The sequence below is a fragment of the Onthophagus taurus genome, chromosome 1, assembly GCF_036711975.1.
Source record: "Onthophagus taurus isolate NC chromosome 1, IU_Otau_3.0, whole genome shotgun sequence".
Classification (NCBI taxonomy): Eukaryota; Metazoa; Arthropoda; class Insecta; order Coleoptera; family Scarabaeidae; genus Onthophagus; species Onthophagus taurus.
Genome location: NC_091966.1, coordinates 9,691,817 through 9,703,311, shown reverse-complemented (window position 1 = coordinate 9,703,311; position 11,495 = coordinate 9,691,817). Strand labels below are relative to the sequence as shown.

The window sequence follows — 11,495 nt, the reverse complement described above, 5'->3', positions numbered from 1 at the left end:
TTAGAAAGTCGCCATTAATTATTCAAGTCGAAAAAATCCCTAGATTCCAATGTGATCGATCGAGCGGCAGTGGATTTTGACATTTCAAATGACAGTGCACGGGGACAACGTGAGGATAAACGTAACCCCAATCCGCCGCTGGTGGTAAATTTACGTGCGATTTTCGTTTGCACGACTACGAAATGATTTCAAAATCTACCTAGAAGAGCCCGAAATGGATAACATCGGCTCGGTAAGCATTTCGAAGCGACGTGCGTTGCAATTCGAAACCAAAAAAAATCGCTTTTCAGATAGAGTTCTTAGATTTAACCGGCGTCGGGGAAGAGGAAAAAAACGGCATCCTTCACTCGTTACACGCTTGGAACCCCAAAGTGGAAGTACCATGGAAACGATCTTTTCATGCACAGAACAAATGTACAGGTAAAAATTATGTAATAATATGCAATTGTTGTGTACAATTGTGGGAATAATTGAAGGGTTAGGATGAGTAATGATCTGTGCGCTTTTTCGTTAAAGTTTGGGAAATAAATTGTATTCAAAAAAGCCTGTATATCTCTGCTATTTTTGGTGTATTGTTATTATCAACAAACTTTAATGGATTTTTTAAAATTATAAAGTACATAGAGTGTTATGTGTCAGAACCATTATTAATTCAATTATAAGCTATTAATAATTATTTATCTTATATTTTAGTGCCACAAAATACCCCTCACATAAACGCTCATCTCCCAAACATAACCCAATGTAATGGCCCACCTCCAAACATAATAATCCCACAGACAGTCCCATTAATTCCATCTCACCAACAACCCATATACTCCCAATACTCAGTGACATGTTACCAACCAATTTCAACAAGCGCCACAGCAGTTCCCCATTATTCACAAGTTTATCCATATCCCCATAGTCCAGGGATTCCTGCACATATAACAGTAACTTCACAACCAGTTTCGCCCATCATTGTTCAAAGTTATGGATTCACAACAAACCATACGACAACATTTACATCTCAAAATCAATACATTCAAAATCAAGATTATGGAAGTGGTGGTTTAGAAGAGGGTGGTGTTGAGGTTGAAGAAGATGTAAACACACAGAATGGGACGAAGGTTGAAGAGAAGGAGGATGTTGTGTCAAAACCACCAGTTAAAAAATTATGGGCTAGTTTATTTCAGCCAAATAAGACTCATGAAAATGTGGAAAATGGTGATGAATCTTTAAAGATGGTCAATGTAAAGGTTAATGTACAGAACGTTGATGTAAATAATCATATGGACGAGAGAAGTTGTGTCAATGATGATATGAAGTATAGATATGACGATCCAGTTTATCATAGAATAGGAGGTTAGTAAAAATTTCAAAAGCCCATGAAGTGTTATAGACTTTTCACACATACAGTTTCACATTTCTGACCAATTTAAAACTTTTTATTTCTCCATGTGTAAGAATGTAAACAAATCCAATGAAATGTGAGTATATTATTTAATCTGAGAGATTATAACGAGTTTCTAATCAATTAGAAGCATTATTATGATGAAACCCAATATATTGTTATAAAAAAATATGAAAATGATAATGTTACACTTATAAACAAATTATGATTAATGTTTTCAAGTTTGATTATGAGTTGGTGTTTTTATAAATTTGATAGATGATTTAAACTAAAAGAAAGTTACTAATGATAGAAGTAGGGAGATGGCAAATAAATGATAGATTGCAATTTATGTCAACAAAATAACTTCTCATATTTAAAGCTTACATGGTTTTCAGTATTCCAATCCCTTCAGGGCCACTTTTAACATCCCTTGATAAATGTATCTGATAGATAAATCCAGCTCTTAGCCTTTGAGAGCGCTTAAAACCGCTGTAATTATGGTAACTATCGTTTATCAGAAGGAAAAACTATGTCATAAAATTATAGACGCTTCATTAATGAAAGATTAAGTTGAGTTATTGAGAAACTGTCATTCTTTTAATGATGTGAAAAATCATTTTGTCATGATAATAACATTTTGTTGAAACAATTTTTAATATTTACATATCCGTTTATTTGCAGTAATGATTCAAAAATATAAAGAAGTGCCAAAGACCAATATAGGTTGTACATGCATGTGATGTCATGCATAGATCTCATAAGATTTGAAAACCATTTACTGGTTTGATATCTCACTAAACAGTTCCATGACAGGAATTTCAATAAAGTTTGTTTATTTACTAAATAATTGTTGAGGTATGGATGGAGTCACTCACTAAATGGGACAGCTAAGCAGTTCTACCCTATGTTTCTATAGAATTAATTTTTATTTTAAAAGCAAAAAATTTTGTTTCATGTTTCGTTTAATTTTTTGACAACCTGGTTTACAAGAAAATGTAGTATAGATACTATTTGGAGAATTGTTGTAAAATGCAACAATAATTTAGACTATATTATATTTCTCTTGAATTTCTTCTATTACGTAATATTTAACTCACAAATTGTTAAAAGTTTAAACAAAAATTGCACACTTAAAATTATTACGACGGTGATGTATATTATTATGGATCAAGCAATATGATTAATTTGGTTATACCGGGTGAGGCATTTAAATTAAGACGATCTAATAGCTTAAACCATCAATTTTATCTAAAAAAGTTTCAAATAAAACTTTTATCATATGAAGGGTGAAGAAATTTATACAAAGAATGATTTCCCTACAGAAATATCCCATCTTGTACATCACTTTATCCTATTGTAAAATAATGTGCCAAGACTGGAGATCTTCAGCAGCGAAAAATGCGGCACTATTTTTGCTGCTGTTTGGAATAATGCATGAATTTCTTCTCGCGCTATTTTTCGTAGTTCTGCTGCATCCCAACGCAGTGTATCTTTACATTAAAAGCTTCACACTTTACATCAATATTTGTCATTGGGCGCAAATATGCATTACTAATCAGAAGAAAATCCTTATTGGTAATGTCAAATAAATTACCAACGAATGAATGTGTTGTGTGGGATTATAGGTGACATTTTATTAATGAGAAAAATTTACAAATTCTCTGATTCATGAACTACCAGTAAAGTAAATGCCAAATAATCATTCTTGAAATAAGTGGGTAGGTATTATATATCTTGATTTTGCTTTCTGGCAACCCGAAATTCGACACACTTTTATTGTTTGCTCTCTTCTTCTTCTACTTTCGACTAGGGACAATTCCCTGTTTGTCAAACCTCGTGTTTTTGGTTTTATTCTTTTTTCCGGTTTTTGTCCATTTCACTACATAATATAGGTTAAATCTTCCTCTAATGGAGGTGTTGCTTTGTTTCTCGCGTAGTGTAACATGTAATATAGATCTTAACATTTTTATTTCTATTACTCTCATCTTTTGGTTCTTTGTCTCTTCTGCCGTCGTTTTTATTTTTACACATTTGTATTTGTTCTCCCGCCACAAGTGTGACTTTTGTGACTTGTGCTCTCTCACTTCGCTAAAGAGAATGCGAAATGCGTCAAGAATGTGTTTCCCATTTTGATTTCAGTTCTTCTGGGAAAGTTTTTTTTTATTATTTTACCCATTATCATATTAAATATGAAGGGGCTAAGTGAGTCGCCTTGTCTAATGCTTGTGTTTACATATATATCATTTGCTGTCATATGTCCTCCTCTGATCTGTTTTGTGGTTGTTAATGTTGTATATTAGGTTAATTTGTTTATTCGTTAGACTTTCTGTTTTCATTATTTCTAATACATCCTTTAAGCACACTCTGCCAAAAGCCTTTGTCATATCGACAAAGCATATGTACGCAAGTTTATTAAATCCTAAGCATTTTCGTACAACATATTGATATATATTTTGACAACATATTGCGGCAGAAGTGGATCTATTTTGTGAATACTTTGAAAATACTGTTAAGCAGTGTTATTTCTCGATAGTTTTCTGCCTGTGTCTTCTGTCTTCTCTTCAAAATTTCTATCGTTGCACTATTCTTCCACTCATTCGGTATTTTTTGTTCTTCAATGGTATTCTTAAATAGGGTTAATAACTCATTCTATAATTTTTTTCCTGCGTATTTAAGTATCACGTTGGTGATTTCATCTGGTCCAGGGCTTCTCCTATTCTTATGGGTCTTAAGGTGTTTTCTATCGTGTTGTTCTCATATCATATTTGCATTTACCTTATTTCATTCTCTTCGGTAGTTGTACCAGTTTCCATTTTTCACTTATTTAGCTAGTTTCTTTACTTGAACCAAACCCTTCTATTGTTTGTATTGACATTTATCTGTCTCTCTCCTATTGACTCCACGGCGGCGTCTAATATATTATTTTTAACTGTTTTCCATTCTGAGTATCTTGACTATTAAATGGTTCTTTCTGGTTTAAGCGACCTTCATATAGATATTATGTCCTTGTGGCTTCTAGTGATTCAACGTTGAATTTGCTAATCATTTGCGATTTAGACTTCGAGACCTTAGGCATTTTTAGTCTCACTTTACCAGCTTATGATCGCTTCCAGAGTTAGCACCATTTAAGGTTCTTACGTCCAATATTGTTTGAAGGATGACTTCTCTATTAGTAATAATGTAGTCTAATACCGACTATTGCAGTTTTGTATTCTACCATGTATATTTGTCCTTCATGTCATGCTTAAAGAAAGTCTCGTTAATTCTCATGTTATAGTTTGTATAGAACATTTTCAGTAATTCGTCATTTAGGTCTCCCATAATCACGATCTTCTCCTATTTTGTCCACCAGTGTCTGCAGTTCTTTATAAAATCTTTCTGTTTCTTTGCTTATGTCTAGTGCATAAATTTCTCTCTATTTTGTTCTCTTTAACTCTTCTAAGATATCCTGGTCCTTTGCGTTCCAGGACATCATGTTTTAAGTTTCAACTCTAAGTTTATTTTGATTCCAAATCTTAGTCCATTTTCGCGACGTTGTCGTCATCTTTCCATCAATCAAATTGCGAGGTTGGCTTGTGGTTCTATGAACTAAATTTGGTTTTTACCCTAAGTAGGGAGCTGACCTGACCTTTATCCTGGCTTAGGACCGGCAATGACACCTGCTGGGCTACTCAATCCACTCAACAAAGTGCCTCAGGTGGAGTTTGACTAAGATATAAAAGTCAATATGTTTATTGAGACACTGTTTTAGTTTTGACTATTACTAACTTTTACGTCAACGTTACATATACTTACGTATTAAATAAACCACGAGGACACACAATTTTTAATCAAACTCATATGTAAAGCATTACTGATTTAAACATTTCTTTTTTTTAGAGTTTCTTTCTACTCATATAATTGACCATAAAACAATCAGTCTACAGCCCCGCGGCTTAATAAATCGCAGCAATTATTGCTATATAAATTCCATCCTTCAAGCATTACTGGCATGTCCACCAGTTTACAACTTACTTATCAAAGTTGCTGATCTAATAACAACAAACGCCAAAAGGAAACATATCCCGGTTATTGACAATATGTAAGTAGCAATATTTTTATTAATATTCAGTTGAAGAACTCATTTCTTTCTTTTGTATAGGGCAAAGTTTGTAAAAGAATTCCAACATTTACCGGCTGCTCAACGGGTTTCGAGGCGCGTCGATAAAAATGTTAAACAAGACCCGAATTCTATTATTAATTCCGACGTCCCTTTCGAACCTGGGTACATTTATAAGATGTTGAACGGGATGCGTTCTGACACGTTTGTGGTGGAGGGGCGCCAAGAAGACGCTGAGGAGTTTTTGGGTTGCTTATTAAACGGTTTAAATGATGAAATGTTGGAATTGATGAAATTGGTGGGAAAGCAAAGGACTAAATCGGTTATGGAGGAGGTGACTATGGATGACGCCGCTGATAGCAAGGAATGGCAGGTGATGGGGCCGAAAAATAAAGGATGCGTGACGAGACGCATCGATGTCGTTCAAACACCTTTAAGCGACATATTTAGCGGACATCTACGGTCTAGGTTACACAGAGCAGGGGATAAGTGTACAGATAATATTCAACCATTTTTTACACTACAACTTAATATTGAAGTAATTTTTTGATTTATTCATTTAATAAAGTTGTATTGATTTTTTTGTTATTATTTTAGAAAGTAACTACTGTCCGAGATGCCTTAGAAGCTTTGGTTTGCAAAAACCAATTGGAAGGGGTTACCTCTTCAAAAACAAACAAAGAAGTTGAAGCTTGGCAACAAGTTACGATTGAAGAGTTGCCTTACGTTCTTGTTTTGCATTTAAAATGTTTTGATTATAAATTGGATGGATGTACAAAGATTATTAAGGCATTGGAGTTTCCAATTGACTTAAAATTGGATTCTAGTAAGTTTACTGCTGTAAGGTTACATGTTAAAGTAAATGATAATGTAATTTATTTTAGAACTGTTGTCATCAAAAACAAATTATTCTTCAAAAGAAAAGCAATACAAATTATTTGCGGTAGTATATCATGATGGAAAGGAGGCGAGTAAAGGTCATTACTTAACGGATGCTTACCACGTGGGATATGCTCGTTGGTTACGTTATGATGATGTGTCAGTGAAACCGGTTGCTGAAGAACAAGTGTTAAAACCGCACGGAACTCGCGTTCCGTATCTCCTCTTTTATAGAAGAAGCGATTCAATTCGAAGTAAATGAGATGGCCTATTCGTAATTTATATTATATATATTATTGTCTAATGATTAAGATGTTTGATTTCTATCATTTTTATTACCTAAGATTAAGGAATAAAGTTTCTATTAATAAAGAAAACTTTTCAATAAAAAAACGTTTTATTCAAAACAATTTAGGTTAATTAATATAAATATTCAATTTATAACCCATCTATTTATTTATTTCAGATTTTATATTACATTACATTTTTTGACTAATTATTCAGATAGTTTGCGTTCTTAACATCTTCTTTTTGGAGGTGGAAGAGGAATTTTAATATGTGTTAAAGGCGTACTTTCCCAGTAACCTGGGAAACGGTCTCCTGAAGACATGTTACATTGCATACTTAGTGGAGCTTCTTTGTAAACTTCTTTTAAAAGCTCAACACGCATCGGATTCCATTCGATTGAGTTATAATTTGAAGAAATTGAACCTCCATTAACTATATTTTGATATTCCCACCTAAAAATTAATAAAAATACGACTCATGTATCACTACACATACAAGTATACAACACTTACGATCGCATGTATTCAAAAAATGTGCTCAAAGCTTGATCACTAATAGCACTTTTGCAAACTTCCAAAGTCGTCGCAGGAAAATAATGAATATAATTAACGCACATTTCGTCGCTTATCGAGAATCCACCTAAAGTTATATTCGTCCTATCCAAAGTTTGATATTCGCATGTTGTTATTAAAGCATCACCCTTCAAAAGGAAACTTTAGAAAGATTGATGTAAAAAAATCAACTTACCGGAAGAATTTTAACCGCTCTTTTCAATCTTCTTATTTCTTGAAAGTGCGTACTATAGTGATTATCTCTATTTAATTCCATTAATTCATACCCATCTCGAATGTGTCTCGTCCAAACCTTAGTTCCGGTTAAATGGGTATGAAGTTGGGAACCAAAAACGTTGATACCATCGGGTGGAAGACTCTGCATAAAAAGGTATCAATCCAAAAATTGATTTAATTGATAAAATAAGGCTTACTATAGCCGTACATTCACTAACACAATAACCAGTAAGTGCAAATGAGTTTAAATGTGGAGGTATAGCCATTTTATCTGTATATTCCAATCCAAGTTCGATTATTCCTGCATCGTATCGACGTAATTTTGGTGAATAATAAAATCTTATTCCACTACTATCAATAATTCCTAAAAATAATTAGTGAAAGAAATATAAGTTTTGTTAATATCAAGAGATTCAAAATTATTGTGATGCAAATTATTGTTTCAAAGTTCATTTGAAGATATGTTTTCATGCATGATCTTCATATAGCTATAGCAGAATTCCAGCATAATCTATATGACCAATACTCAACAGAATTTAATAATAAGTTATGGCTATTACTTTTAAATCAGAATAAGTATTACTAATATTTTGGCAAAGAACTTCTAATTTGATCAAAACATTAAATCACAATCAATTTGAATCTCACAGTATTTATAAACCTACCTTTTTGTAGCATAGGATTATTGTAATGAATTTCAAGCATGATATATTTATTAAAATTAGATCCTCCAATAGGCAAACCAGCCTCCTTTCCGTAATAACATGATTCAATTAAAATTAAAAAAGAAACAAATTCGACTTACTTTTGGGTAATAAAACATTGTTGCTCCCATAGCCCAAGCAGCTATAACCCTTTTACATACTTGCGTAGAATTTGGCCTTTTCAATCCAAAACAGTCCCCAACGTAAAAAGGAATATCTTCATTCGCTGGAGCTATGCAGTGAAAAATTTCCATGTGATGGACAATTCCTTCATTTTCTTTCTGAATATGCGACTCATATCGATAAACGTGATGTTTCTCTTCAAAAATTTCTGGCAATTTATGAACATGACACCAATAAGTTGTTTCACGATCGGGAACTTGAACTTTATCACTTAAAATGTCCAAAGCGTACACATTTCTTTCAATATCTTCATTTCCGAATTCTAAATTAAGATTTTTTAATAATTGTACTCGAGTCATCGAACTATCATGAGTTGAAATATTCAAACCAGACGCTTTATATAAAGGACCTTTCCCTCTGGACCAAACAATATGCGTCGTCCCATCTTCAATTAAGTAATCTTCGAAATCGCAAGTATCAAATTTTCGTTGAAAAGTAAATTTGGTTATTGCTTTGTAAGGCTTTATGCGAAAATTATTGCAGTTTTGTTGACTGTCCAATACTAGAACTCCGTTATCGTTCGCGTAAGTGTCTTGAAAGTGCAATTTTTGTTTCCAATCGTGATACAAGATGCAATAATCAGCCGGAAATGGTTCGCCGTAATCAGAAAAACCAAACGCGAACCACCCGAAATCACTCGGTAGATGTATTTCGAAGATTACTAGCTCTTTTTCGTAATTAACTTGCCAACTCATTGTTATTGAACTATTTTGATCGAGAGGAACGTGAAATACTTTTTCGGTAGCTCCTAAAATAATTAATAAGAATGTATATTGGTAATAATAATTTTAATAATTTGCTTTAGAATATATATTAACCGAGAAAACATTTTGTAATAAATAGAAGGAGTATAGAGAGGATAATTTTCATCTTGAGAGTAAGAACGAACTGGCTAAGAACTTCAAATGGGGACCTGGTTTTATAGGTTCAAAATCGCGCTTGCGTCCAGATCATTAAGTTTGAATAATGGTTTAAATTTTACTTTTAATAATGAAATTTTATGAGCGTTTTCTTTTAAACCATTTTTTACAAAATTATAATTGTTTTTCAAATCATTATGTAGATTTGTTAATATATTTTGTTCCGATTTCCGAAATTTTGTAAAAAATATAGGCACATTTGTTGGTCTTAAACATTTTGAAACAATGAAATGTAATTAATTATAACATTCAAAATTTAATAAAAAATAGTTCTTGATAATTTTTAGCGGTATGTGCGAAAGAATTTCGTGATATAAACGGATAAACCGTTTTGCCAAATTAAATTCCATTCCATTGTGCTCGATGGAATAAATATTGAGCGGAATAGTACTGCGAATACCAACGATTCGCCAGGAAAGTGATGAAGTTGGTAATAAGGTGAAGGAAATCCTGTAATATGAAGCAATTTCTAATCTAATCTTGAGGTAAATTTCCTGCAATTACTACTAATTTGTGCAAGGGGATAATTAAAAATTAATCTTAATTTCACATAAATTTCAAATAAAATTTTTAATTTACAACATTGTACAACAAATTATAATATCAAATGTATAGAATGAAAATATTTGCCAACAGATCTCAATGAAATTGAGAAATGAAACATCTTATGAAACATTTTGCGTAAATGTTTTCAGTATTTTTGCGCTTTTTATGTGATTATCGAAAAGGTAAATACCAAAAAATTTTATTCGTATTAATCGATTTAGAAATGATTTTTCTACTTAATGAAATCACACGTTTTGTTATATCGCTGATTATTAATAAGCAAGATGCATAAAAAGTGGCATTTTGTCTAAATTAACATTTTTTCATCATCAGTAATTTCGTTAGGGTTATTTTTTCGAAACCTTTAAAATTGTTTTCTGGTAGAGAAATAAATTTAACATCGAAAATAAAGAATGGGTTTTTATCGTATTTATTGTAGTTTTTGAGATATCCCCTTTTAAATTCACCATTATAGCTTTTTTAGTAAAAATTAACACGTTTATGAGAAATATCTCAAGAACAAAGGAAGATATCAAAAAATTTTATTCTTATCAATCGATTTGGAAATGATTTTTCCACTTAATGAAATCACCCGTTTTGTTAAATCGGTGATTATTAATAAGCACGATGTGTAAAAGCTTAAAAAATGCGATTTTTTTAAATTAACTTTTTTCTTTCATCTCTGAGTTCGTCGGGGTTATTTTTTCAGAATCCATAAAATCGTTTTCTGGTAGAAAAACAAATTTAAAATCGAAAATAAAGAATGGGTTTTTATTGTATTTATTGTAGTTTTTGAGATATCTCCTTTTAAATCAATCAATTTGGCTTTTTTAGTAAAAATTTAGATTTTTATAAGAAATATCTCAAGAACGAAGACAGATATCAAAAAATTGTATTCTTATTAATCGATTTAGAAATGATTTTTCTACTTAATCAAATCACACGTTTTGTTATATCACTGATTATTAATAAGCAAGATGCATAAAAACATAAAAAGTGGCATTTTTTCTAAATTAACATTTTTTCATCATCAGTCATTTCGTTAGGGTTATTTTTCCGGAACCTCTAAAATTGTTTTCTGGTAGAAAAATAAATTTAAGATCGAAAATAAAGAATGGGTTTTTATCGTATTTATTGTAGTTTTTGAGATATCCCCTTTTAAATTCATCATTATAGCTTTTTTAGTAAAAATTAACAGGTTTATGAGAAATATCTCAAGAACAAAGGAAGATATCAAAAAATTTTATTCTTATCAATCGATTTAGAAATGATTCTTCCACTTAATGAAATCACCCGTTTTGTTAAATCGGTGATTATTAATAAGCACGATGTGTAAAAGCTTAAAAAATGCGATTTTTTTAAATTAACTTTTTTTGCTTCATCTGAGTTCGTCGGGGTTATTTTTTCAGAACCTATAAAATCGTCTTCTGCTAGAAAAACAAATTTAAAATCGAAAATAATGTATGGGTTTTTATTGTAGTTTTTGAGATATCCCCTTTTAAATTAATCAATTTGGCTTTTTTAGTAAAAATTTAAATTTTTATAAGAAATATCTCAAGAACGAAGGCAGATATCAAAAAATTTTATTCTTATTAATCGATTTAGAAATGATTTTTCTACTTAATCAAATCACACGTTTTGTTATATCACTGATTATTAATAAGCAAGATGCGTAAAAGCATAAAAAGTGGCATTTTTTCTAAATTAACATTT

The 11,495-nt window shown here is 31.6% G+C and overlaps 2 protein-coding genes across 2 annotated transcripts; one reads left to right on the top strand and one right to left on the bottom strand.

Annotated features, from left to right (window-relative positions):
* The first annotated feature begins 81 nt into the window (after positions 1 to 81).
* LOC111417348 (ubiquitin specific protease 10) lies at positions 82 to 6,660 on the top strand. Its single transcript, XM_023049595.2, has 7 exons — positions 82 to 232; positions 291 to 420; positions 694 to 1,344; positions 5,255 to 5,456; positions 5,517 to 6,012; positions 6,072 to 6,300; positions 6,359 to 6,660. The coding sequence occupies exons 1-7, from the start codon at positions 215 to 217 to the stop codon at positions 6,613 to 6,615; spliced, it is 1,983 nt and encodes a 660-aa protein (XP_022905363.2). The 5' UTR covers positions 82 to 214; the 3' UTR covers positions 6,616 to 6,660.
* A 125-nt stretch (positions 6,661 to 6,785) lies between these two features.
* Positions 6,786 to 9,194, bottom strand: LOC111417408 (Tyramine beta hydroxylase). The gene is made up of 7 exons (XM_023049678.2): positions 9,135 to 9,194; positions 8,235 to 9,064; positions 8,095 to 8,179; positions 7,627 to 7,793; positions 7,389 to 7,571; positions 7,154 to 7,341; positions 6,786 to 7,093 (listed from the first exon to the last, which is right to left on the bottom strand). Exons 1-7 carry the CDS (start codon positions 9,184 to 9,186, stop codon positions 6,871 to 6,873), a joined length of 1,728 nt encoding a protein of 575 aa, XP_022905446.2. The 5' UTR covers positions 9,187 to 9,194; the 3' UTR covers positions 6,786 to 6,870.
* Between the last annotated feature and the right edge of the window lie 2,301 nt (positions 9,195 to 11,495).

What these genes read in the sequence shown, in the direction of transcription:
- LOC111417408 (XM_023049678.2), bottom strand. Translation starts at nt 9,186, where the DNA reads ATGAAAATTATCCTCTCTATACTCCTTCTATTTATTACAAAATGTTTT. An exon ending in TATTACAAAATGTTTTCTCG is followed by an intron (nt 9,065 to 9,134) that starts GTTAATATATAT and finishes TAATTATTTTAG; the next exon opens with GAGCTACCGAAAAAGTATTT. An exon ending in GAGCGGTTAAAATTCTTCCG is followed by an intron (nt 7,342 to 7,388) that starts GTAAGTTGATTT and finishes TTCCTTTTGAAG; the next exon opens with GGTGATGCTTTAATAACAAC.
- LOC111417348 (XM_023049595.2), top strand. An exon ending in TGCACAGAACAAATGTACAG is followed by an intron (nt 421 to 693) that starts GTAAAAATTATG and finishes CTTATATTTTAG; the next exon opens with TGCCACAAAATACCCCTCAC. An exon ending in ATCCCGGTTATTGACAATAT is followed by an intron (nt 5,457 to 5,516) that starts GTAAGTAGCAAT and finishes TCTTTTGTATAG; the next exon opens with GGCAAAGTTTGTAAAAGAAT.